The following is a 26,563-nucleotide window of genomic DNA, read 5'->3' on the forward strand; positions in this document are numbered from 1 at the left end:
TAGATGAGTAAGCCAAGCAAGGCGAAGCCGGTCTCGCTTAAAACTTTAGGGTAAATTCAGCTCACAGAACTTTCGGACTTTGCCAGGCTTGGCTAGAGCGAGTCTGGCATCAGTGCTATTATTAGCAGAAGGGATAAGTAAATTATGGAAGTACTAGGAACACTGAGATGACGTCAGGGTAGCACAACATAGGGTAGCAGTAAGATGACATAACCCAAGGTTATCCAATCATTGCTTATATTATGTGACATACATCTCCAAGGCCTATTATGAAACAGCAAAGAGCTGGGTTTAAAAGCCTGATAAAACTCTATGAAGTGCATTGCAGCCACCATCTTGGAGAGAAAATTGTGAGATAAAGAGAGCAGTGTACAGAGGAACTACTGATCCCAGCAAGCCTTTACAAATCTAATAGAAAGCAGGCTGAGCAAAGCTTTTAGCAGTGGGCTGACCTCAGACAGTTACCTCCTGTCACCTCCCTGCATTATTGTGTCCAATTCATGCACTGCAGATGCCAGCAGTGTCACTGCAGAGCAAGCCATAAAAACTATCACATTACAATGCAAAGCAGGATGAGAAAAGCATTTAGCAGTGGGCTGACCTCAGACACCACCTGTCATCTCTCTGCATTAGTGAGTCCAGGTGGTGCACTACAGATCCCAGCAGTGTCACTGCAGAGCAAGGCCATAAAAACTATCACATTACAATGCAAAGCAGGATGAGAAAAGCATTTAGCAGTGGGCTGACCTCAGACACCACCTGTCATCTCTCTGCATTAGTGAGTCCAGGTGGTGCACTACAGATCCCAGCAGTGTCACTGCAGAGCAAGGCCATAAAAACTATCACATTACAATGCAAAGCAGGATGAGAAAAGCATTTAGCAGTGGGCTGACCTCAGACACCACCTGTCATCTCTCTGCATTAGTGAGTCCAGGTGGTGCACTACAGATCCCAGCAGTGTCACTGCAGAGCAAGGCCATAAAAACTATCACATTACAATGCAAAGCAGGATGAGAAAAGCATTTAGCAGTGGGCTGACCTCAGACACCACCTGTCATCTCTCTGCATTAGTGAGTCCAGGTGGTGCACTACAGATCCCAGCAGTGTCACTGCAGTACGACCTCATAAAAGCTATCGCATTACAATACAAAGCAAGAGTGAATTTGGAACAGTGGCGTAGCTATAGAGGTCACAAGGGTCGCAATCGCGACCGGGCCCCATAGCCCGGGGGACCCGCAGGGCCCCCCTGCCACTTCACTATACTATACGTTGCAGAAACAGGTCCCGGGCCCGCCGCTGCCAGCACTTTTTTAAAAAGTGGGGGCCCTGTTGCTGCAGCAGGGTCAGATGGAGAGGCAGAGGGCTGATGAGAGCAGCGCAGGCAAGCACGTGACCTGTCACAGCCTCTGACCCCGCAAGATTTATCCCCGGGAGCTGTCAGTGACAGGAGCAGCAGTCTCTCCAGCCTTGCACCATTCAGCTTCAGGAAGGTGAGTAGAGCCGGGATTGGTGGGAGGTGTAATTATGATGAGGGGGGGGGGGGGGGGGATGTGAAGTAATGTTGATTAGGAGACCAAGGACAGGGTGCGTATGTAATGATGAGGGAGGGGGGCACTGATGATGGAGTGTGTGTGGGGCTTTTACTATACAGAATGCCTTCCTCTAATACTGAGACAAACTAGTACACCAGATTTCCAGATATTGCAAAACTGAAACTCCCAGCAAGCCCAGACAGCCAGTGGCTGCTTGGGCATACTGAGAGTTGTAGTTTTACAATAGCTGAAGGGCTGTCCGGGCATGCTGGAGGAACACTGGAGCAGTTGCCCATAGCAACCAATCAGATTCCAGCTTTCATTTTAAAAAAAAGGCCTCTGAAAAATCTGAAATGTAATTGGTTGCTCTGGGCAACTGCTCTATTGTTCCACTGCACAAGGTTGGATACATTTCCCCCATTAGTATCGCCATGAAAAAGCAACAGGGACCTCCCGTAGGAATGGAGACAAGCATTGGCGTGATGTTATTTACATGGGACTGTATATTGGTGGTATAGGAGTGATGTCATTTACATGGGACTGTTTGTTGGTGGTATAGGAGTGATGTTATTTATATGGGACTGTATATTGGTGGTATAGGAGTGATGTTATTTATATGGGACTGTATATTGGTGGTATAGGAGTGATGTTATTTACATGGGACTGTTTGTTGATGGTAGGGGAGTGATGTTATTTATATGGGACTGTATATTGGTGGTATGGGAGAGATGTTATTTACAAGGGTCTGTATATTGGTGGTATAGGAGTGATGTTATTTACATGGGACTGTATGTTGGCGGTAGGGGGAGTGATGGTATTTACATGGGACTGTATGTTGGTGGTATAGGAGTGATGTTATTTACATGGGACTGTATGTTGGTGGTAGGGGAGTGATATTATTTACATGGGACTGTATGTTTGTGGTAGGGGGAGTGATGTTATTTACATGGTACTGTATATTAGTGGTATAGGAGTGATGTTATTTACATGGGACTGTATGCTGGTGGTAGGGGGAGTGATGGTATGTACATGGGACTGTATGTTGGTGGTAGGGGAGTGATGTTATTTACATGGGACTGTATATTGGTGGTAGAGGGAGTGATGGTATTTACATGGGACTGTATATTGGTGGTATAGGAGTGATGTTATTTACATGGGACTGTATGTTGGGGGGTATAGGAGTGATGTTATTTACATGGGACTGTATATTGATGGTAGGGGAGTGATGTTATTTACATGGGACTGTATGTTGGGGGTAGGGGAGTGATATTATTTACATGGGACTGTATGTTGGTGGTATAGGAGTGATGTTATTTACATGGGACTGTATGTTGGTTGGTAGGGGAGTAATGTTATTTACATGGTACTGTATATTGGTGGCATGGGAGTGATGTTATTTACATGGGACTGTATGTTGGTGGTAGGGTAGTGATGTTATTTACATGGGACTGTATATTGGTGGTATAGGAGTGATGTCATTTACATGGGACTGTATATTGGTGGTATGGGAGTGATGTTATTTACATGGAACTGTATGTTGGTGGTATAGGAGTGATGTTATTTACATGGGACTGTATGTTGGTGGTAGGGGAGTGATGTTATTTACATGGGACTGTATGTTGGTGGTATAGGAGTGATGTTATTTTCATGGGACTGTATGTTGGTGGTATAGGAGTGATGTTATTTACATGGGACTGTATGTTGGTGGTAGGGGAGTGATGTTATTTACATGGGAAAGGACTTAGGAATGTAGGGGGAGTTCAGGGGAGCATGAACAGGACTTACAAGTCTAGAGGGAAAAGGTTGGAACAAAGGAATCGGGAGAAAGATTTATATTATATTCAGGGTACTGCGTATAGCAGGGTTATATTTAGAGGCTACAGTGTGTGGTAGTATTTTACTCAGGTGGTAAAAATGTGTACTTGTGTTATATTCAGGGGGTACAGTGTGTGGCAATAATATATTTAGAGGGTACAGTGTGTGACAGTATTATATTTAGGGGTACAGTGGTTGACAGGACTATATTCAGGGGTACAGTGTGTGGCAGTATTATATTGAGAGGGTTCAGTGTGTGGCAGTATTATATTGAGAGGGTTCAGTGTGTGGCAGTATTATATTCAGGGGCCCAGTGTGTGACAGTATTATAGTCAGGGATACAGTATATGGCAGTATTATATTCAGGGGGTACGATGTGTGGCAATAATATATTTAGATGGTGCAGTGTGAGGCAGGGTTATATTCAGGTGGTACAGTATTTGGCAGTACAGTTTTATATTCAGGGGGTACAGTATTGGGCAGTATTATATTCAGGGGGTACAGTGTGTGGCAGTATTATATTCAGGGGTTACAGTGGGTGGCAGTAATATATTCAGGGGGTACAGTAGGTGGCAGTATTATATACAGGGGGTACAGTGTGTGGCAGTATTATATTCAGGGGGTACAGTGGGTGGCAGTATTATATTCAGGGGGTACAGTGGGTGGCAGTATTATATTCAGGGGTACAGTAGGTGGCAGTATTATATTCAGGGGGTACAGTGGGTGGCAGTATTATATTCAGGGGGTACAGTGGGTGGCAGTATTATATTCAGGGGGTACAGTAGGTGGCAGTATTATATTCAGGGGGTACAGTATTTGGAATTATTATGTTCAGGGGGTAGAGTGGTTGACAGTATTATATTCAGGGGTACAGTATTTGGCAGAAATCTAATGATTATTGTCTTCATACAGAGGATGAGGATCTGCTGACAAATTAAGGAACCTATGATGTCCGGGTGTTAGACTGCAGAGAAGATGGAGCTGGAAGTTGTCCTGACGTCTGGACCAGATGAGGAAGAAAAGGAAAGACAACAGAGAAGACGTCACTCAGGTCACTGATATCATTGTGTATTCTCCTCACTGTCCCATCAGAGCTGTAGTCACTTGTAAGTTCTGTAGTTATGATGGCTGACACTGTACTCCAATCCAGCTGTTGCAAATCTACAACTCCCATAAATCCTGAGGCTCTTCAGTCATGATGGGAGTTGCAGCTTTCCCACATCTGGAGAGCCACTTGAACCAAGGGGATTGGTGGGAGTCCCATCAGTCAGACCCCCACCATAAAAATGAGCTGCTTATTTTAAAATGCCCGGGCATATTTTTGGTCCCAGTCCGGCCCTGTCTGTAAGTCACCTAAATCACTGTGTGTTCTCCTGACTGTGTCCCATCTGTGCTGTAGTCATTGATATCTTTGTGTGGCTGAGGCCGAGTAAGGGGGTCCTCAGGGATTGGGAAAGCAGGTCGTCAGGGGGGGGGTAATGGGTAGGGGGGGCCCAGGTTTCTAGCTACGCCCCTGATTTTTTCAGGCCAAGTTACCTGTATTTTCTGGGTTTAATCAAACATATAATATATGTACCTGGATTTAATACACATTAAAAGTGTTTCTATGTAGAATATATTCTCCAAAACTTAACTACTTGGTGAGAACCAAATTACCCCAAAACATAACAATAACCTCCAAATCTAGTTAATAAAAAATGTCTCTTAAATAAATGATTGACAGAGGAAGGGGTAGAGGAAAGAGCACCCCTGCCATGTTCTTTGCAAGTAAGCATGTTGGTGGAAGTAGCAGCTCTGTGGGCACCCCCCATTTGCCCAGGCCAAGTAGATATAGCAGCAGCAGCCAAGTGCCTGGTTTTATTACTAGCAGCAGCATCAAGAAGGAAAAATGATCACTGTCTTTCAGGGGAAGTTTAGTTTTGAAGGATAATAAGGCCATTGTGGACTGGTTGACTGGTTCAAGGTTTTCTCAGGAGGAGGAAGAATTCTGACAATAACGTCTACAGTTACATAGTGTGATGGAAATATCAGTCTAGATGGTCTGTTCCATCATTTCTATCTTTGCTCCCCATCCCCCACTAGTGCTAAACAAAAGGATAGCATTATTGTGTGAAGACAGTCAGCTTTTGGAGTGTGTTGCAGAGGTAGTGTAGGTGATACCTTGACATAAAAATGGGACCTCCCCTGGAAAAACATTTATTTATTTATTTATTTAAATCAACTGGTGCCAGAAAGTTAAACAGATTTGTAAATGACTTCTATTTAAAAATCTTAATCCTTTCAGTACTTATCAACTGCTATATGCTCCACAGGAAGTTCTTTTCTTTTTAAATTTCCTTTCTGTCTGACCACAGTGCTCTCTGCTGACACCTCTGTCCATTTTAGAAACTGTCCGGAACAGGATAGATTTGCTATGTGGATTTGCTATGAGGATTAGTTCCTGACATGGACAGAGGTGTCAGCAGAGAGCACTGTAGTGAGACAAAAAATAAATTCAAAAAGAAAAGAACTTCCTCTGGAACATACAGCAGCTGGTAAGTACTGAAAGGGTTAAGATTTTTAAATAGAAATCATTTACAAATCTGTTTAACTTTCTGGCACCAGTTGATTTAAAAAAAAAAAAAAAGTACCCCTTTAACTTAGCCTTAAAACCACTTTAAAACTACTTAAATACATTCCTAGCAGGTGCGCAGCTATAGAGGTAGCAGAGGTAGCAGTCACATCGGGCCCTGGTGCCTAAGGGGGCCCCAAAGCACATCTGTCCTAAAAGAGACCAGTATTATAATTGGCATATGGGGCCCTATTGCAGATTTTGCTTTTGGGCTCAGAAGCTACAAGCTACGCATCTGATTCCTAGATGACCTTGGCAGAGTTATACAGAACTTTAAGTGTGCTTAACTCTAGTTAATATAACCCCTTTAGAGTTTAAAGACTTTATATTCAAGATGAGTCTGCACAAGTACCAATGCCTTCTTTTCTGAAGGGCTATGCTTCCTTAGACAATATAACTGTGAGGCTCTAGTGCTATCACTCAAAAGCACATGCATCAGCTGGATACATCTATATGAAATATGATAATGGAAATTGTAGTTTTCCTTAAAGGGGTACTCTGGCCCTAAGACATCATATCCCCTATCCAAAGGATAGGGGATAAGATGTCTCATCGCAGGGGTCCCGCTGCTGGGGACACCCGCAATCTCTCATGCAGCACCCACCTGTCTCAGCTGTATGAAATGATGATCGCTCTGTGTCCGAAGACTCACGACCACGGGGCTGGAGTATCATAACGTCCTGGCCCCGCCCCATTGTTACATCACGCCCCACCCCATCAATGCAAGCCTATGGTAGGGGGTGCAGCCTATGGTAGGGGGTGCTGCACGAGAGATGGGGATCCCCACGATCAGACATCTTATCTCCTAGCCTTTGGATAGTGGATAAGATGTCTTAGGGCCAGAGTACCCCTTTAAATAAATATACATTTTATTAACTATAATAAATAACATAATGCATTATACGAGATCTTTGTGTGGATATCTGCATTTTAGATATTTTTTTTAGAGCCACTGAAACAGAAGGGTTCCATTTTTCTCATTACTCTGTAGCCTTCCACCTCTGATGTCTGATGAAGGCTCTGTTCACACCACAGAATGCCTGAAAACATGTATGTTCCGCCGGTGCTAGGACTGCTCAGACATGCCCCGTCTCCATAGACGGCAATTATTTCTGAAATCCATGGGATGCAGCTGCAGCAGAATTTCCGAGTGCAATATTGCTGCGGAGTTCAGTACAGAAATTCCTCTGTGTAAACATGGCTAATAGTCTCACTTACTTACAGATCCAGCTGTCACGTCTCCAAGTTCCCTTAAGATGGAACTATATAGTATACAGATAAGATGTCACGTCTCCAAGTTCCCTTAAGATGGAACTATATAGTATACAGATAAGATGCTCTGAAAAGAATTTAGAGGATGACCATGTTACAGTTGGTCAATTTTTCCAACACTGACATTCAGAAAGCATAGTTCTTATACCCAGGCCTAGTCAAATTTCATGTAGGATAAATTGCCAATAGCTTTAACCATTCAGTTTTGAGCTACAACTTAAAGAGGTAGTCCACTAACTCAGGATAAGTGTCTAATCACAGGGGGCCTGACCATTGGGACCTCCACAATCTCTGGAACAGGGCCCATCTCTCCATGCACTGTCTATGGGAGCACCGGAGATACCCAAGTACAGAACTTTTAAAGTAGTAAAGGAGTACCCCTTATTGACCTTTTGCAGAGAAGAAGAATTGTACTTGCCAGCTGTACTTCTGTAAGAAGTTTAAATATATTAGGCATACATAACATATATTTCAATGGCTTTATGACCATGCCAAGTGGTCGTATAATTGGTGGCACTGCCCTATAATAGTCTCGGCAGTACCACACACATAGTTGTTGTTGTGTATTTCCAAGGATAGTCCCAGTAATTATAGACTTCTCTGTACTAGTTCTTAAAATGACAAAAGTTCTACTTCTCCATGTACACATTGACAAAATCTTTGATGTTGTACACAATGGGTGTACTGTAATTATCAGAATCATCTCTGATTCCATAAAGAAAACACTATGAGTTCCCTCAATATAATGTGATATGATCCAGGAGGAGTACACAGGGTTTTGTTAAGGGGTAACATCAGAGTGTCCAGATCAACAGCATTTTTCATAGCAAGAAAAGTTTTCCCCACATAAACAAAAAAACACATAGTGCCAACAAGTGACTCCCATAAACAGTGCCAGCTTAGTAGCCCTGTACCCAATAGCACCTGCAAAGTAGTAGGATCTTTGGTAGTCTAAAGCAGTAAATTTATTAAAGGGTACATCCCTGGTTATCTAGTATAATACAGGGGCGGATCCAGAGTCTACTCTTGGGAGGGGCACTATTAGAGTATTCTGTGTTGGCGGACAGAAAATAAGATGTTGCTTACGGAACTTACAATATTATTAAATGTATCATACAGTCCTAACCTTGTTTGAGACTCTCAGGCCATGTTCACATGTCAGAATAGTAATCAAATATACCAACTGCCACAGAATGGCAAAGTGCTAAAGAAGATTTTACCATTTAAAACTAAAATTCACAGTATGACCTAAGCAGTGGTAAGGGGATGCTGGGAGTTGTTGTTTCACCCTTCATAACTGCAGAACTTACAATTGACTACAGCTTTGATGGGACATAGTGAGGAGGATACACTATGATATCAGTGACTACAGGTGACATCTTCTCTATAGTCTTTCCTTACAGTGGGGATCAAAAGTTTGGGCACCCCAGGTAAAAATTTGTATTAAAGTGCATAAAGAAGCCAAGGAAAGATGGAAAAATCTCCAAAAGGCATCAAATTACAGATTAGACATTCTTATAATATGTCAACAAAAGTTAGATTTTATTTCCATCATTTACACTTTCAAAATAACAGAAAACAAAAAAATGGCATCTGCAAAAGTTTGGGCACCCTGCAGAATATAGCATGCACTGCCCCCTTTCCAAAGCTGAGACCTGCCAGTGTCATGGATTGTTCTCAATCATCATCTGGGAAGACCAGGTGATGTCAATCTCATCTGACCTTGCCCCAACAATCAGCACCATGGGTTCTTCTAAGCAGTTGTCTAGAAATCTGAAGCTGAAAATAGTTGACGCTCACAAAGCTGGAGAAGGCTATAAGAAAATAGCAAAACGTTTACAGATGTCAATATCCTTTGTTTGGAATGTAATTGAGAAATGGCAGTCATCAGGAACAGTGGAAGTTAAAGCAAGAACTGGAAGACCAAGAAAAATATCAGACAGAACAGCTTGCAGGATTGTGAGAAAAACAATTCAAACCCCATGTTTGACTGCACAATCCCTCCAGAAAGATCTGGCAGAAACTGTAGTTGTGGTACACTATTCCACTGTAAAGAGATACTTGTCTTTATATGGTCTTCATGGAAGAGTCATCAGAAGAAAACCTCTTCAGCATCCTCACTACAAAAAATCAGCGTTTGAACTTTGCAAATGAACATATAGACAAGTCTGATGCATTCTGGAAACAAGTTCTGTGGACCAATGAGGTTAAAATTGAACTTTTTGGCTGGAATGAGCAAAGGTACATTTGGAGAAGAAGGGGAACAGAATTTAATGAAAAGAACCTCTGTACAACTGTTAAGCATGGGGTGCATTAATCATGCTTTGGGGCTGTATTGCAGCCAGTGGCACAGGGAATATCTCACGAGTAGAAGGAAAAATGTAATCAATAACATTTCAGCAAATTTTGGATGCTAACTTGATGCCATCTGTGAAAATGCTGAAGTTAAAGAGAGGATGGCTTCTACAAATGGATATTGATCCTAAACACACCTCGAAATCCATGAGGGATTACATCAAGAGGCGTAAACTGAAGGTTTTGCCATGGCCTTCACAATCTCCTGACCTCAACATAATTGAAAATCTTTGGATAGACCTTAAAAGAGCAGTGCGTGACAGGCAGCCCAGAAATCTCAAAGAACTGGAAGACTTTTGTAAGGAAGAATGGGCAAAGATACCTCAAACAAGAATTGAAAGACTCTTGGCTGGCTACAAAAAGTGTTTACAAGCTGTGATACTTGCCAAAGGGGGCGGTACAAGATATTAACTCTGCAGGGTGCCCAAACTTTTGCAGACGCCATTTTTTTGTTTTCTGTTATTTTGAAAGTGTAAATGATGGAAATAAAATCTAACTTTTGTTGACACATTATAAGAATGTCTAATCTGTAATTTGATGCCTTTTGGAGATTTTTCCATCTTTCCTTGGCTTCTTTATGCACATTAATACAAATTTTTACCTGGGGTGCCCAAACTTTTGATCCCCACTGTATCTAATTCAGATGGAACATACCGCCAGGATTTGTTCCAACTAAATCTTCTCTCTGCAGAATGTGACGCCTAGATGGCTCCTCCCTATGTCAGCGATTCTGATCCTCTATATGAAAACAATAATTATTATAATACTGCCAAACACGGTCTTCTTTGAATATAATACTGGCACACACCCTCTGAATATAATTCTGACACACTTTACCCCCTGAATATACAACACACTGTACCCTCTGAATATAATACCACCAGACACCGTACCCTCTGAATATAATACTATCACACACTGCACCCTCTGAATATAATACTACCACACACTGCACCCTCTGAATATAATACTACCACACACTGTGCCCTCTAAATTTAATACCACTATACTCTGCACTCTCTGAATATAACTTGCTGTGCAGTGCACCCTCTGAATACAATACCGTAATGTATTGTGGCCCATAAAAAAGGTACCACCCCAGAAATTCCTCATAATATACACTATACTTCTGAAATGTAAAACACTGTGCTTTCACATATACAGTGACCCCCCGACCTACGATGGCCCCGACATATGATGAAATCGTCATACGATGGCCTCTCAGAGGCCATCACATGTCGATGTCAGCATCGACATACGATGCTTTTTTATGTCGGGGCCATCGCATTAAGTGCTATCTGGCAGCGCCAAATGCTTAAGCTGCTGCCAGATAGCAGCCCCTCCACGATGCTCCGGGGTGCCCTCCGGGTCCAGCGCTGGTCTTCCGGTGTCTTTTCGGCCCTCTCCGATGACGTCAATACGCTGCTGCGGACGTCATCCAATAGAAATGGCGTACGCATCGGCGTAATGACGTCGCTACGCAGGCCCAGTAAGGCCTTGCGGAAGAAAGCAGAGGACCGGAGAAGACAGCAGAGGACCGGAGAAGACAGCAGCTTCCTATACTTTACATTGCACGAATCCCTCAACATACGATGAATTCGACAAACGATGGCTCGTTTGGAACGAATTACCATCGTATGTTGAGGGACCACTGTAGTAATAATGCCCCCTCTTTTGCCCCTACATATAATTATGACCCGTCCTGTTCCCCCCACATAATAATAATGCCCCCTGTCCTGTACCCCTAACATATAATGCCCCCTGTGCTGTGCCCATCACATATAATGCCCCCATTCTTTGCCCCTCACATATAATGCCCCAGTTCTTTGCCCCTCACATATAATGCCCCCATCATGTGCCCCTCACATATAATGCCCCCATCATGCGCCCCTCATATATAATGCCCCATCATGTGTCCCTCACATATAATGCCCCCATTATGTGTCCCTCACATATAATGCCCCCTGTGCTGTGCCCCTCACATATAATGCCCCCTGTGCTGTGCCCCTCACATATAATGCCCCCTGTCCTGTGCCCTAAGGGGGCATTATATGTGAGGGGCACAGCACAGGGGGCATTATATGTTTGGGGCACATGACAGGAGCATTATATGTGAGGGGCACAGAAGAGGGAGAATTATATGTGAGGGGCGCATGATGGGGGCATTATATATGAGGGGCGTATGATGTGGGCATTATATGTGTTGGGCACAGCACAGGGGGCATTGTATGTGTGGCGCACAGCACAGGGACATTATATGTGAGGGGCAAAGCACAGGGGGCATCATATGTGAGGGGCGCATGATGGGGGCATTATATGAGAGGAGCACAGCACAGGGGGCATTATATGCGAGGGGCGCACGATGGGGGCATTATATATGAGGGGCACATGAAGGGGGCATTATATGTGTGGGGCACAGCACAGGGGAGCATTATATGTGTGGGGCAAAGCACAGGGGGCATCATATGTGAGGCGCATGATGGGGGCATTATATGTGAGGAGCACAGCACAGGGGGCATTATATGCGAGGGGTGCACGATGGGGGGATTATATATGAGGGGCACATGATGGGGGCATTATATGTGTGGGGCACAGCACAGGGGGCATTATATGTGTGGAGCACAGCAAAGGGGGCATTATATGTGTGGAGCACAGAACAGGGCGCATTACATCATATAATGCCCCCTGTGCTGTGCCCCACACATATAATGCCCCCTGTGCTGTGCCCCTCACATATAATGCCCCCTGTGCTGTGCCCCACACATATAATTTATATGTGTGGGGCACAGAACAGGGGGCATTATATGTGAGGGGCACAGAACAGGGGGCATTATATGTGAGGGGAACAGCACAGGGGGCCCCCATCATTTGCTCTTCACATATAATGACCCCTGTGCTTTGCCCTGCAGCCCCTCACATTAAATATTGCCTTTTCTCTGCCCCCCAAGTTTTTAAATCCCCCTCCCCCCCTCCTCCTGTATGATATAGTGCCCCTAACAGTGGCACATATTCTGTTCCCCTAATCCCCTGGGCCCTGAGCATACTCTTCTTACTTACAGGATGCGGGTCATGGGGACGGGATCTCCGGGCGCCGGCGCAATGATGTGACGTCATTGCGCCGGCCTGCAGTGGATCGTGTCCCCACAGCTCATACGCTGTGTACTCACAACGTGTGTGAAAGGTTAGTGAATGGTGAAGCGGGAGCTTACAGCTTTGGCTCCTCCATGCTAGGGGGTGGGGGGCAGCAATCTTGGGGGGGGGGCAATTGCCCTGTTGCCCCCCCTGGATCTGCCACTGGTATAATAGAGTAGTTATTATCAGTGACTCGCTATCATAGGCATCCGCAAAATGGAAGGGGAACAATTTTTATGTTTCCATTCTCTGCCTCTTCTTGAAAATGTAATGAGGGGGAGGGGCATAGTCAATATTATTTTTTGTTGTTCAAAATACACATGACATGCTGCATGCATGCTTCTACCCTGTCCTTCATGTACTGCCTTGCAATTTTAAATTTAAGTAAACAGTTTAGAAAAAATAAAAAAAATAAAAAAAAAATCTGCTAATCAAAAATGTAAAAAAAATTGAAATTATAATTATTTGAAATTTTATTCCAATAACTAGACAGCTAATCTGTCCGATATGCATCTGGCGTAACAGCGATGCTGCATTTCTTAAACTGTCTTTGCACATAGCTGACATCACTCGCTAACATCACCTGTGTAGTGTAAGAGTTGATGCCCACTCCCATGCAGATTTGCACTGTTGGCTGTTCACAATATCATAGACAGAGGTGGCATACCCAAAATGAAGCACATAATCAGGTTAGTGACCAGAGCTTATACTGCTATCATGAATCATCATAGAGCTTCAACAAAAATGTTTAAAAGACATCTGCAGCAAAATACAACTTCTACCTTATCCACAGGATAAGTGTTTAATTGCGGGGAGGGGGTCTGACTGCTGAGACTCTCTTCAATCTCCTGCACGGGGCCACGGCTCTCCCTTGCAGGAGGTATGCCGGCCGCAGCGTGACGTCATGGCCGACATGCCTCCTCCATGTATCTCTATGGGAGAGGCGGGGAGGCAGCGTTCGTGCCTCTCCACCTCTCCCATAGAACTGTATGGGGAGGGGGCGTGGAGGGGGCATACTGTCGACCTCAGAGAGGTTGACCCTACGTGCATTAGCTGCTCACATCGAGTGGCAATGCAGGGCCCCGTTTGGGAGATCGCGGGGGTCCCAGCAGTCGGACCCCCCGCTATTAGACACTTATCCCCTATCCTGTGAATAGGGGATAAGTTGTATTTTGCGTCAGATGTCCTTTAATAAGCAGCTGAAGATCTCATAAAGGCATAATCCTACGGACACATATGATGATGATGTGACACTTGGTGAAACCTGAGCCAGCTCTTGTGCAAGTTGCACATAGTTGTGCAGGAAGCCACACCCCCTTGCCCATGTGGATACCCAGAGTGCAGCAAAAACTGAAAAGTGTACATCCTTTTTAATTCCCATATGAACTGCAATTTAGGGCAGTTTTCTTTAAAAAAAAAATGGAAATGGAAATTAAAATTTGAATTATTTATTTGTATATTTATAAAATGTAATACATGTAAAATATTTTTTAGATTCCTGTTTCAAGAATGAAAACGTTTCTCTTTTATGGATATCTCCTTGGTTTAACTCTTGCATCACCAGTAAGTAAAACCTTAATAGTAAACAAATAAACTTACAGTTTCTTTATTTTACAAAATCAAAGTTGATGTGTGTCCAGAGTCCAGACACAGCTCCTATAAAGAACATCTGTCACCAAAGCTCTCACAGTCTGTGACTTTGAAACATTAAGTAGTAGTATCAAATAAGGCTCGTGACATTATCTTATCCAGCCAGCCAATGGTTTCCAATCAGTGTGCTGCAAGGACCGACCAGGGGTGCTGTGACATTCTGGTAGGAAAGATGTGACGTGGCACTGCCACAAGTGTCCTAACACATCCTAGACCTTGAGGCTTGAAGGCTGCAGGCAACAATATGCCCCACTAGGGCATCTATGGTAGCTAATGGGGTGGGGTGGCATGTGTAGTGAATTGACGTGGTGTTGTAACTGGAATAGAGTGACACCAGGGTAGTGTTAACCTCCACAATCCAAGGATAAGTAACTTTCTTGGCCAAGTGCTGAGGCAATAAAGACCACAGATGCATGGTTACGGAAACAACTTTAAATTTACTTTCAGTAACTTGCAGGATAAATAGGAACAGTTCAATATTTTATGCAATGTTTGCTGAACAATGCTTCAGGAATCACAGTTGCTTCTAGGCAGTATGAGACATGTAGTCCTCCTTGGCTAACTTCTTGCTTGCCTGAGATATGCTTTAGACTGGTCTGAACTTGACTGACTGGCGCAAACCTTGAAAAGCAGTTGTGAGTAGCAAAATTATCAATAGCAGCATCACAAGCCTTACCAAAGAGAAGCAGTTCCAGCCATCACATTAGGAGTTCAGTTAAGAGTACATCCAGCAATGTTCCAGCTGCAGGATGTATTTTTAAAATTCCCAAGGAACATTTGAGCCTATCTATGAATCTATCTGAACAATCTTTCGTATTTATCGGCATATAACACACACTTTTTAGGCAAAAATTTTTAGCCTAAAGTCTACCTGCGTGTTATACGCCGATAAGCCGCTGCAGTTCAATGATTTAAAGCGGCCCCTTTAAATCAATGAACTGCAGCGGCTTTGCAGGTGCAGAGACCTGCCGTCGCTGCTGGCTTCTCTGCCCCTGCCTGTCCTGGGGTCTAGAGCCCTGCTGCTGGCCCTTCTCTCCCCCTAGCTATCGGTGCCGCTGCCCGTTCTCTCCCCCTGGCTATCTGTGGCGCTGCCCCGGCGCTGATAGCCAGGGGGAGAGAAGCAACGCCGGCAATGGGGCAGCAGCGCCGACAGACAGGGGGAGAGAAGGGGCAGTGGCACCCATTGCCGGCGCCGCTGCCCCGTTGCCTCCCCCATCCCCGGTTGTATAATTACCTGTTGCCGGGGTCGGGTCCGCGCTGCTTCAGGCCTCCGGTGTGCGTCCCATGCGTCGTTGCTATGCACTGCATGGCACAAAACAGCAATCGCCAATGGCAAACGATCATACGCTATAACTAAGTTAAATACACAGTGAAACAGCGTATATAGATCAATGTATCAAAAAACTTTATTGAACATGACTAAAACAGACATTTAAAATCGCATAAAAATTACACATGATATATATAGCCCTTGTAATGGGCATATCCAACCAGGGACAACCAAGGGAAAAGAGAAAAGGAGGTCAAGATAGTGTACAGCAGCAAGTTCTGGCCATGTGTTGAGCCAATGTATTGTAAACATTAGACACTAAGGTGCAATAAACAGTAGGCACCTTTAATAAGTTGCCCTCTATTGTGAAAAAGTGCCAATAGGGGCAAAGGCCGCTGCCTAACACTGAAAATTAGAATATATAATATAATAACTTGCCTAGTGGAGACAGTAGTTGGTCCTCCTGCACCCGACGTTTCGTCACCAAACTTCTTCCGGGGTCTCTCGTCACTTGTCATTGCGCCGCGCGGTGCACTGCATAGCAACGACGCAGGGGACGCAAACCCGAGGCCTGAAGCTGCGCAGACCCGACCCCGGCAACAGGTAATTATACAACCGGGGAAGGGGGAGGCAACGGGGCAGCGGCGCCGGCAATGAGTGCCGCTGCCCCTTCTCTCCCCCTGGCTATCGGCGCCGGCACCGATAGTCAGGAGGAAAGAACGGGCAGCGGCGCAGATAGCCAACGGGAGAGAAGCGGCGGCAGCAGGGCTCTAGACCCCAGGAAAGGCAGGGGGAGAGAAGCGGGCAGTGACGGCCCCTCTCCCCCTGCCTTTCCTCGGAGTGTATCAGGGTATACGCATGCACACACACACCCTCATTTTACCAAGGATATTTGGGTAAAAAACTTTTTTTAACAAAATATCCTTGGTAAAATGAGGGTGCATGTCATAGGCCGGTGCGTGGTATACCCCGATAAATACGGTATCAATTTGCCAGCAGTCCCATTCAAGTCTATGGGACCTTCGACAAATCACTCTCCAGATTGTGATAGTCTCGGGGCAAGTCTTAGGCTCAGAAGTCCCCTGTGAATTTTAAAATGATATCCTTCGGCCGGAACATTGCTGGATTTACGGTTTAAATGTTTGACAATATGGCTGGCTAATTTTTAAGTGGATAATTTTTCACGGCCTGAAAATGAGTGCATAAATATTTAAATGGCCCTTGGCAGGAAAAAGGTTAACCACCCCTGTTATAAGTATATTTTGCTCTTTGTGACTGTGGATTTTATTCTAGTAAATTACTGCTGTCCTAAATTGTAGCTGCAACCTGTAGGCTTATTTAGACTCAAGCCAAAGCTTTAGTATCACGTTACATGTCATGATTTTTACCACAATTTTTTCAAATTGCCACAATACCATGCATTTTTTTAATGCAATCCACTGCAACATTAACGTGACATGGGTATAAAACCCTAGATTTATCACAATTCATTATGTTGCGGCCTTGTGCTAAATAAATAAAAAATCTATTTCTCCCAATTATTTTGCACTCAATATCCCATTATAAGAATGTGAAAAAAGAATTTAACAATTTTGTGCAAATGTATTCAAAATGAAAAAGTAAAAGTATTCAGACCCTTTCTTATTACACTTGAAGCTCTAGGGACCTCCCATTTCTCCTAATCATTTCTGGGATGTTTCTGCACTTTGATTGGAGTCACCTGTCGTAAATTCAGATGATTTAGAAATACACACACACCTATATAAGGTCGTCACAGCTGACAATGCATATCGGAACAAAAATCAAGCCATGAGGTGCAAAGAACTGCCTGTAGAGTTCAGAGACACAATTGTACAAATGCACAGGTTTGGATAAGTTCCCAAGACCCCAATGGCCTCCATAATTGGTAAATTGAAGTTGGAACAACCCAGAACCTCCTAAAGATGGCCGTCCCATCAAAATAAGTAATCATGGGACAAGGGTCAAGGTAAGAAAGGTGACCAAGAACCCAATGGTCACTCTGGCTGAGCTACAAAGACCTTGTTTGTAGGTGGGAGAAACTTCCTAGGTCAACCATCACTGTAGCACTCCAATCTGGGCTATACAATTGAGTGTCCAGAAATAAGCTTTTCCTTAGTAAAAGACACATGACTACTTGCAAGGCCATTTGCAAAATTACAAATATTGGACTCTCAGACTGTAAGAAACAAGATGCTCTGATGAAACCAAGATTGAAATTTTTGGCCTCAATTCTAAACATCATGTCTGACGGAAACCAGGCACTTTTCATCATCTATCCAATACCATCCCTACAGTTAAGCATGGTGGTGGCATCATGCTGTGGGGATGTTTCAGCTGTTGGGATTGGATGAGACTGGTCAGGGTTGAGGAAAATTTGCTTAGAGTAAAGTACAGAGATATTGTTAATGAGAACCTGACCAGTGTGCTCTGGACCTCAGCCTGAGCCAAAACTTCACCTTCTAACAAGGCAATGACCTTAAGCACACAGCCATTACAACAAAAAGTGGCTTAAGGACAACTTTGTGAATGTTCTTAAGCGCCCTATCCAGAGCCCTGATTTGAACCCAATTGATTATCTTTGGAGAGACCTGAAAATAACTTTCACCTATGGTCCTCATCCAACCTGACAGAGCTTGATCTGCAGAGAAGAATGCCAGAAAAATCCCAAATACAGGTGTGTAAACCTTGTAGCATTCTACCCAAGAAGACTGGAGGCAGTAATCGCTGATTCAACTAAGTAAAGGGTCTGAATGGTTCTGCCAATGCAATATTTATTATGGAGTATTAAGTGAAAATGATGGGGGAAAACTTCTCTGCTTTTTTAATATATTTTTTTATTTTAGCCTAAGTTCGCAACATAGCAAAAAGTGAAAAAGTGAACTTTCTCAATGCATTGTATGCATTACCCCCATGTACACTAATGCATGCTGTGTAGAGATGAGCAAAAGTACTGTATGAATTGTGTAATCCGTATTTCAAGCAGTGCCAGTCAATGGGGGAGATTTATCAAATCCTGTCCAGTGGAAAAGTTGCTGAGTTGCCCATTTTTGAAAAGGCCTGTGAAAAATGAAAGAAGCTATCTGATTGGTTGCTATTGGCAACTCAGAAACTTTTCACCTGGACAGGTTTTGATAAATCTTCCCCCATAAGTTTTACCTAGAAAGAGTGTTGCGATTTCCTGAAACATCTCGTATGACTGTCCCAGGAAATGGGAGAGCTAGCAAAGTGGAACTACAAAATGAATAACCACTGCTGCTCAAGATTTGAATTTAGCGATTGGTACTCATCTCTAAAAAGTACCTACCTACCTAACCTACCTGCCTCATAATTTTGTTCAGATACTGCATGCCTATGTTCAGACACATCCCTGCCCTAATCTAATGTCCAAAGAATCTTTTACTTTATCTTCATCACACTGAAATAACTGCCTGAAAGAACCTTATTATTTTCATTAAAAGCATAGATAAATTCATTATATTATGGTAAATACCTATTTTTGGAAACATTTCAGACTACTTTTGTGGTTAATAATATATACAAATTTATTTTTAAGATCACAATATCTCAAGAACGCAAAGAAGGTCTGAGGAGGATTGACAATCACGAGAATAATGGAGATCATCATGAAAACTCTGCCAACAAACAGATGCAGCCATATAGAACAGAAATACCTAAAATGAATCCCACAATGCACCGGTCATTAAATGACAATATTATTGGTATGCAAGCCAAGAAGGACGATTCAGGGGTCAGGAAACAAACATCCAACATAGAGATAAGAAGAAGTCCCAAAATAAAGATCCAACATAGAAGAGATCTGAGTCACCTGCCCCAAAAACTTCCAAAAAAGAAAACCGGTGGAAAAAAACCCAGGCCAAATAAAATCATTCATTCAAATCAAAATGTTTATAACACATCAAGAAAAATACCTAAAAATGACATGTTGAAACACAAACTGGTAAAAGGAAGCATTATGAAACAATTACAAAAAAGAAGCATCGACTATGAAGATACTCCCAGTGATCCTTACCAGTCACCAGACATTTCCTATGACTGGGACTCACAAGAAAGTTTCAAAGAGAATGATGAGTCACAAGATCAAAATGAGTCTGTGGGATGGACCAAAAATGCAGAAGATTTCTCCTCAAATATCACAGATACCACTGACTCAAGTGAATCTGATCCCATTAGTTCGAATGAGTCAGGCAACCCCACAGGTTCCCCAGAATCTAGCAATCCCTCGGGGCCAAATGAAGCTGATAGTTCAAATGAGTCTAGTTACAATACTGAATCAGAGGACTCTTTCAGTGATGTCATTAATAACGCAATTGTTTTAGAAGAAGAAAGTGACCCTTTAGAATCGGCTGAGCCCAATGTACAAAACAGTGCTTTCACGACTCCAGTAACTGAGAGCAACAATGAGCATAGTAAATCTAGGTCCTCAAGTGACTCAGTGAGTCAAGATACATCAAGTCAATCCAATGAGCCTGATGAATCTAGTAAATCAAGTGATTCTGTTTCCAATGAATCTAGTAATTCAAGCGACTCGAATGTCCCTAGTCATTCCACAGAGTCCATCACACACTTAGAATACAGCGCAGAAAACATGGAAGACACAGGTGTGATAGAAGAAAATGATGTGATAGAAGAAAATGAGATACATCGATGACTCAATTGCATCATCAGTGTTACTATAAATGTAGGGAATCAAACCTTGAGCATTGTGTACCAGTTGGTAGATGGTACTTTATCATTCTGTAATCTTATATTAACCACATGGTTCATATGACACTACTTTGTATAAGGAAAATATATCCATTTCAATAAAAAGCATCAAAGTTCTCCTGCATATCTTTTCTGTGCTTACCATAAAATAGATTGCGTATGCACATAATGATTTTTTTAAATGTATAAAGTGTTTGTGGTGCCGGGAGAGTGTAATGGTGTCTAGGGTGTTGCGTTAATTGTGTAGGGTCTGGTGGTATTAACCCTTGAATGTTGTGACGCCAGGATACGGTTTCCTCAATAGTAATGTTCCTACCGCCAACCGTCCCACAAACGGCAGGGAAAATAACGGAATGTCCACAGTAGATTTTATGAAGTAAACTGAAGAAACTTTACTTGCGAAATCTATGAAACAGTCCTTAACATAAGAGTAAATGTGTAGATCAGCTCACCCCGAAGCCCACAGATTCAAACACGGAACCTGGCCGAAACGCGTCACATCCTGTACCTGTGATCCATGTAACTTCGTGTGAATAAAGAAGGCTATTAGATCTGTGAATGAGCTGGAGTCCTTAACATAACAGTCTTTTCAAGAGTGAACCGGGATACAGGTTCCTCACAGGTTTGCTGGGACTTGGAATCAATGAGCTTTGGATGCTAGCCACTGTGCTACTTTTTTAGAATATTTGAGCTGATAGTAGTCACACAGAATTCAGTAGTTTGAGCTTTGAGTAACTCACGTTTAGTGGCTGCAGGTTCTTAGGCTTTGGGCCTAGATGAATTGAGATTTCTGCTGAGGTGATTGTGCTTGCTTGATAATCCGGAACTAAGAGAGAGAATTTAGTGGCTACAGCCCCTTATATATTAAGAGGGTGGGACAAAGCTCATTGGTCAGCGAACCTGTAAGTTATGAACCCAGTGAACTCTAGGTACAACACAAGACCTCCAAAGGTCCTTCAGCATTTTATACATTACAACTGTGTATCACATGACCACTGTCACGATGCCGGCTGGCAGGTAGTGGATCCTCTGTGCCAGAGAGGGATTGGCGTGGACCGTGCTAGAGGATCGGTTCTAAGTCACTACTGGTTTTCACCAGAGCCCGCCGCAAAGCGGGATGGTCTTGCTGCGGCGGTAGTGACCAGGTCGTATCCCCTAGCAACGGCTCAACCTCTCTGGCTGCTGAAGATAGGCGCGGTACAAGGGAGTAGACAGAAGCAAGGTCGGACGTAGCAGAAGGTCGGGGCAGGCAGCAAGGATCGTAGTCAGGGGCAACGGCAGAAGGTCTGGAATCACAGGCAAGGAACACACAAGGAACGCTTTCACTGGCACTAGGGCAACAAGATCCGGCGAGGGAGTGAAGGGGAAGTGAGGTGATATAGGGAAGTGCACAGGTGTAAACACTAATTGGAACCACTGCACCAATCAGCGGTGCAGTGGCCCTTTAAATCGCAAAGACCCGGCGCGCGCGCGCCCTAGGGAGCGGGGCCGCGCGCGCCGGGACAGAACTGACGGGGAGCGAGTAAGGTACGGGAGCCGGGGTGCGCATCGCGAGCGGGCGCTACCCGCATCGCGAATCGCATCCCGGCCGGAGGTGGTAACGCAGCGCCCCGGGTCCGTGGAACCGACCGGGGCGCTGCAGTGAGGGAAGTGTAGCGAGCGCTCCGGGGAGGAGCGGGGACCCGGAGCGCTCGGCGTAACAACCACTAAGGTCCGATACATATTTTTCCTATACATTAAATAAATGAGTACACACTTTACTTAAGACGATTAGGGGTAAGCCCTACAGGAGAGCCCTATAGACATGGGGGGACTCTAGCTGCGGGGACAAGGGACAGGACCAAGTCCTGTACCGGGACACCACATGTTACTGTCAATAAAAACAATTTTTGACCTTTTAAAATGTATAACATTTACTGTAATTAAAAACAACTTTTGACCTGATGCCGATGCCGCCCGCATCCCCGTCTAATAATTCACAATCACAGCCGTTCTCAGGATTGAGACCCGGTGCGATCAACAACTTTTCACATGTCTGATCGCCATGTGAAAAGATGTTGATAATGACAGTAATACTTTAAGGCACTGCAATATATCTCCATCCAATTGTCCCTTTAAAGGGGTACTTCGCTGGAAAACATTTATCTTTAAATCAACTTGTGCCATAAAGTTAAACAGATTTGTAATTTACTTGTATTTAAAAATCTTAATTCTCCCAGTATTTATCAGCTGGATTTATCAGCTGCTATTTGCTCCACAGGAAGTTCTTTTCTTTTTGAATTTCCTTTCTGTCTGACCACAGTGCTCTCTGCTGACACCTCTGTCCATTTTAGGAACTGTACAGAGCAGGAACAAATCACCATAGCAAACCTCTGCTGCTCTGGACAGTTCCTGACATGGACAGAGGTGTCAGCAGAGAGCGCTTTGGGCAGACAGAAAGGAAATCCAAAAAGAAAAGAACTTCCTGTGGAGCAAATAGCAGCCTATAAATACTGGAAGGATTGGGATTTTTAAATAGAAGTAATTTAATAATCTGCTTAACTTTCTGGCACCAGTTGATTTTAAAAAAATGTTTTTCTGCGGAGTAATCCTTTAAGTGCTAAATGTTAACAAATGAACAGCCTGTCACAGGTAGAACACATAACCAATATATTTGGGGATTGCACTATTTGAGGATTGAATCCTGTCCACTCAATGCTGAGTCCAAATATTTTCCATTGTACTGTACTTTTTATTACTTGTACCAGGGTAACTGATAGGCAGTGAAATGAAAATTTGCACCCATGTTTATGAGAATAAAAATGAAGAAGGTGAAAAGGTGATAATAGCTATGATTTAACCCCTTAATGACCAAGGACGTAAATGTACGTCCTGGTGCTGCGGTACTTAGCGGACCAGGAGGTATATTTACGTCCTGTACATGACCATGAGCATTGGAGCGATGCTCAGATCATGCGCGGCTGGTCCCGGCTGCTGATCGCAGCCAGGGACCTGCCGGTAATGGCCGACATCCATGATCGCACAAATGTATGCCATTAACCCCTCAGATGCTGTGATCAATACAGATCACGGCATCTGCGGCAGTGTAGTCATAAATATGGATGATCGGATCGCCCACAGCGCTGCCGCTGCAATCCGATCATCCAGAATGGTGCATGGAGGTCCCCTCCCCTGCCACGGGTCTTCTGCTCTGGTCTGAGATCGAGCAGACCAGAGCAGAAGATGTCCGATAACACTGATCAGTGCTATGCCTTATTCATAGCACTGAACAGTATTAGCAATCAAAGGATTGCTATAAATAGTCCCTTATGGGAACTATTAAAGTGTAAAAATAAAAGTAAAAAAAGTTTTAAAAAAGTTTTTAAAAAAATTGAAAAATCCCCTCCCCCAATAAAAATGTAAAATGCCATTTTTTTCCATTTTACCACCATAAAGTAAAAAATAAATTAATACACATATTTGGTATTGCTGCATGCGTAAATGTCCAAACTATTAAGATATAATGTTATTGATCCCATAAAAAAAAAGCACAACATTTTTTTGTCACATTTTATTAAAAAATGTTATAAAAAATTATTAAAAGTTTTATATAGACAAATATGGTATCAATAAAAAGTACAGATCATGGTGCAAAAAATTAGCCCCCATACCACCACTTATACGGAAAAATGAAAAAGTTATAGGTCGTCAAAATAGAAGGATTTCAACCATACTAATATGGTTAAACAGTTTGCTATTTTTTTTTAGCACAACAATAATAGAAAAGTATGTAATCATGGATATCATTTTTATTGTATTGACCCACAGAATAAAGAACACATGTCATTTTCACTGTAAATTATATGGCATGAAACCTTCCAAAATGTGCAAAATTGTGTTTTTTATTTTTTTATTTCCCCACACAAATAGTATTTTTTTGGTTGAACCATACATTTTAAAATGAGTGATGTTATTATGCAGGACAACTGGTCCAGCAAAAAACAAGACCTCATACTGGTCTGTGGATGAAAATATAAAAGAATTACGATTTTTAGAAGATGAGGAGGAAAAAACCAAAATGCAAAAATAAAATTGGCCTGCTCGTTAAGGTCAAAATGGGCTTGGTCCTTAAGGGGTTAAAAGGTAAACTGAAAAAAAGAAGTACATTTGACCCAAATGTGAACAGTGGTCTATTGGAAAGTTTTCAAAAAGTGGATGGTAGATTAGAGGATGCATTTAACAATGGGTTAATTTCTAATTAGGTAAAAGAAATGCTTACTAATATGAATCCCCATGTTCCTGTATTATACCTTTTGCCGAAAAGTCATAGGGATACGTCTCATAGTCTCAGGGTCGACGCAGTCCTTTACCCATTAGCAGTGTATGTTGATTCTTTCCTTCAAAAAATTGTTAAGAAATTGCCAAATTGCTTGCAGGATACTAATGGTTTCTTGAATCATGATTCAGAACTGACTGCAGATGGTGATGAACTATTGTGTACACTTGATATAAAAAGCCTGTACATGAATATCCCTTCACAGTAAGGTATGTCAGCTATCAGAGAGGAGTTGATTAAGGGTGTATCATTGGACAATGCACAAATAAGATTCCTGATAAGTCTGCTAGAACTAATTTTTATTAAAATAACTTTCATTTTGAGGAAGATTTTTATTTGCAGCAGCAGGGGACTTCGATGGGGTCCCCTGTGGCCTCTAGTCTAGCTAACATTTATATGAAGAAGTTTGAAGAAAAGTTCGTACCAGCACACCCATTAGGTTTCCACATAAAAAAGTGGTTAAGATATGTGGACGACGTCTTCGTCCTGTGGACAGGGACCCAAGGAGAACTGATGGAGTATTTAGAATATCTGAATAGTTGTCATCCTCTCATAGAGGGAGATTTATCAAAACCTGTTCAGAGGAAAAGTTGCTGAGTTGCCCATAGGAACCAGTCAGATCGCTTCTTTCATTTTTCAGAGGCCTTTTAAAAAATGAAAGAAGCAATCTGATTGGTTGCTATGGGCAACTTAGCAACTTTTCCTCTGGACAGGTTTTGATAAATCTCCCCCATAGAGTTTACATGTGAATTCAGCCCTAGCCATATGCACTACCTTGATGTGGAGGTATGTGTAAAAGAAGGGAAATTTGAGACTACATTGTACACCAAGGAAAGTGAAGGAATAACTTGTTACATAAGAAGATCGGACATGCTCCACAAGTGTTCAAAGGGATCCCCAAGGGGAAATTAATAAGGCAAAAAGAATTTACAGTACAGAAGAGGAATACACAAAAAATAAGGAGAAAATTATAGATACATTTGTCCAAAGAGGTTATGAGAGGGCTGAACTGGTAGAAATTAGAAAGATAGTGGATCAGATATCTAGAGATCAGTTGAGAAAAGGAGGGTGCTAAAACAAACAAAAAGATAGGGGCTTTACATTCTTATCTACATATGATGCCGATTTAAAACTAATAAGGAAGGTTATTAATATTAATGTGTTGAAAGCAGATGAAAAATATGGTAACCTATTTAAACAGAGACCTAGGTTCGCGTACCGTAAAAATACATCTATAGCGAACAATTTGGTTCATTCGGACATTGCTGTGAAAAATGAATCTAAACATAGTTTTTTTTTTTACTTGAAAAAAAGGTACATTTCACTGTAGGGCCTGCCAGAATTGCAATGGCATAATAAGAGGGGATGCGGCAACACATCCTATGAAAGGGAATACGTTTCCAATAAAAGGTTTATTTTTATAGAAAAAAACATCAGACATGTTGTGGCTGGTTCTGGAAGAAGTGGAAGGAAATGGTAACGAACAGGTTAAAAGGAAGCTGAATCAGAGAAGTGTACTGGAATCAATGGCTAAGAACGCTAGCATTGAATTTCAGACAGGAAAATCTCGTGTGAGGATACCTGTACGTATTTTGTTGGTGGTTGCACGGAAGTTAGGTTGAGAAAGGGAGATAATTCCTGAAATGTCCCGACTGTTGCTCGCACGCCAGCGAGTGCTTCATCTTTTCCCTAAGGAAGGCGACTCACATCGGCTAGGAACGGACTGCCCCAGGAGGGGATTAACATGTTCTAAAGACGCTGTGCTGAGTATGGTACCTGCGATATTGCTGCACTGGGTGAATATATTGTTCCACATCCTGCATATTATACTTTTGTACTAAGTGAACAAGTTTTTGGATAAAATG

At 42.9% G+C, this 26,563-nt stretch overlaps 2 protein-coding genes across 8 annotated transcripts in view; both read left to right on the top strand.

Moving 5' to 3' along the window:
* Positions 1-1,211: 1,211 nt before the first annotated feature.
* LOC130303900 (dentin sialophosphoprotein-like) lies at positions 1,212-20,484 on the top strand. Of its 7 annotated transcripts, none has more exons than XM_056551871.1 (3): positions 1,212-1,490; positions 14,212-14,280; positions 19,212-20,484. In XM_056551871.1, the coding sequence occupies exons 2-3, from the start codon at positions 14,227-14,229 to the stop codon at positions 20,325-20,327; spliced, it is 1,170 nt and encodes a 389-aa protein (XP_056407846.1). In that variant the 5' UTR covers positions 1,212-1,490; positions 14,212-14,226; the 3' UTR covers positions 20,328-20,484. The 7 variants fall into 7 exon arrangements, with proteins under 7 accessions (XP_056407846.1, XP_056407843.1, XP_056407842.1 ...); XM_056551868.1 differs by lacking the exon at positions 1,212-1,490 and adding an exon at positions 1,881-1,933; XM_056551867.1 differs by lacking the exon at positions 1,212-1,490 and adding an exon at positions 1,918-1,987.
* Positions 20,485-25,468: 4,984 nt separating this feature from the next.
* The window catches only part of IBSP (integrin binding sialoprotein), a 37,022-nt gene continuing 35,927 nt past the window's right edge, over positions 25,469-26,563 (top strand). Inside the window, exon 1 of the mRNA XM_056558277.1 lies at positions 25,469-25,484. Within this exon, the coding sequence (XP_056414252.1) occupies positions 25,477-25,484 (8 nt within the window). The 5' untranslated portion in view covers positions 25,469-25,476. The remainder of the gene's footprint in view (positions 25,485-26,563) is intronic.

This window comes from Hyla sarda, chromosome 1 (genome assembly GCF_029499605.1).
Source record: "Hyla sarda isolate aHylSar1 chromosome 1, aHylSar1.hap1, whole genome shotgun sequence".
Taxonomy (NCBI): Eukaryota; Metazoa; Chordata; class Amphibia; order Anura; family Hylidae; genus Hyla; species Hyla sarda.

Excerpts from the sequence above, each read along its gene's own strand:
- LOC130303900 (XM_056551865.1), top strand. The coding sequence starts at position 13,320 with ATGCCCACTCCCATGCAGATTTGCACTGTTGGCTGTTCACAATATCAT. Across the intron at positions 13,407-14,211 it reads AAAATGAAGCACATAATCAG|ATTCCTGTTTCAAGAATGAA; the intron begins GTTAGTGACCAG and ends AATATTTTTTAG. Across the intron at positions 14,281-19,211 it reads GTTTAACTCTTGCATCACCA|ATCACAATATCTCAAGAACG; the intron begins GTAAGTAAAACC and ends TTTATTTTTAAG.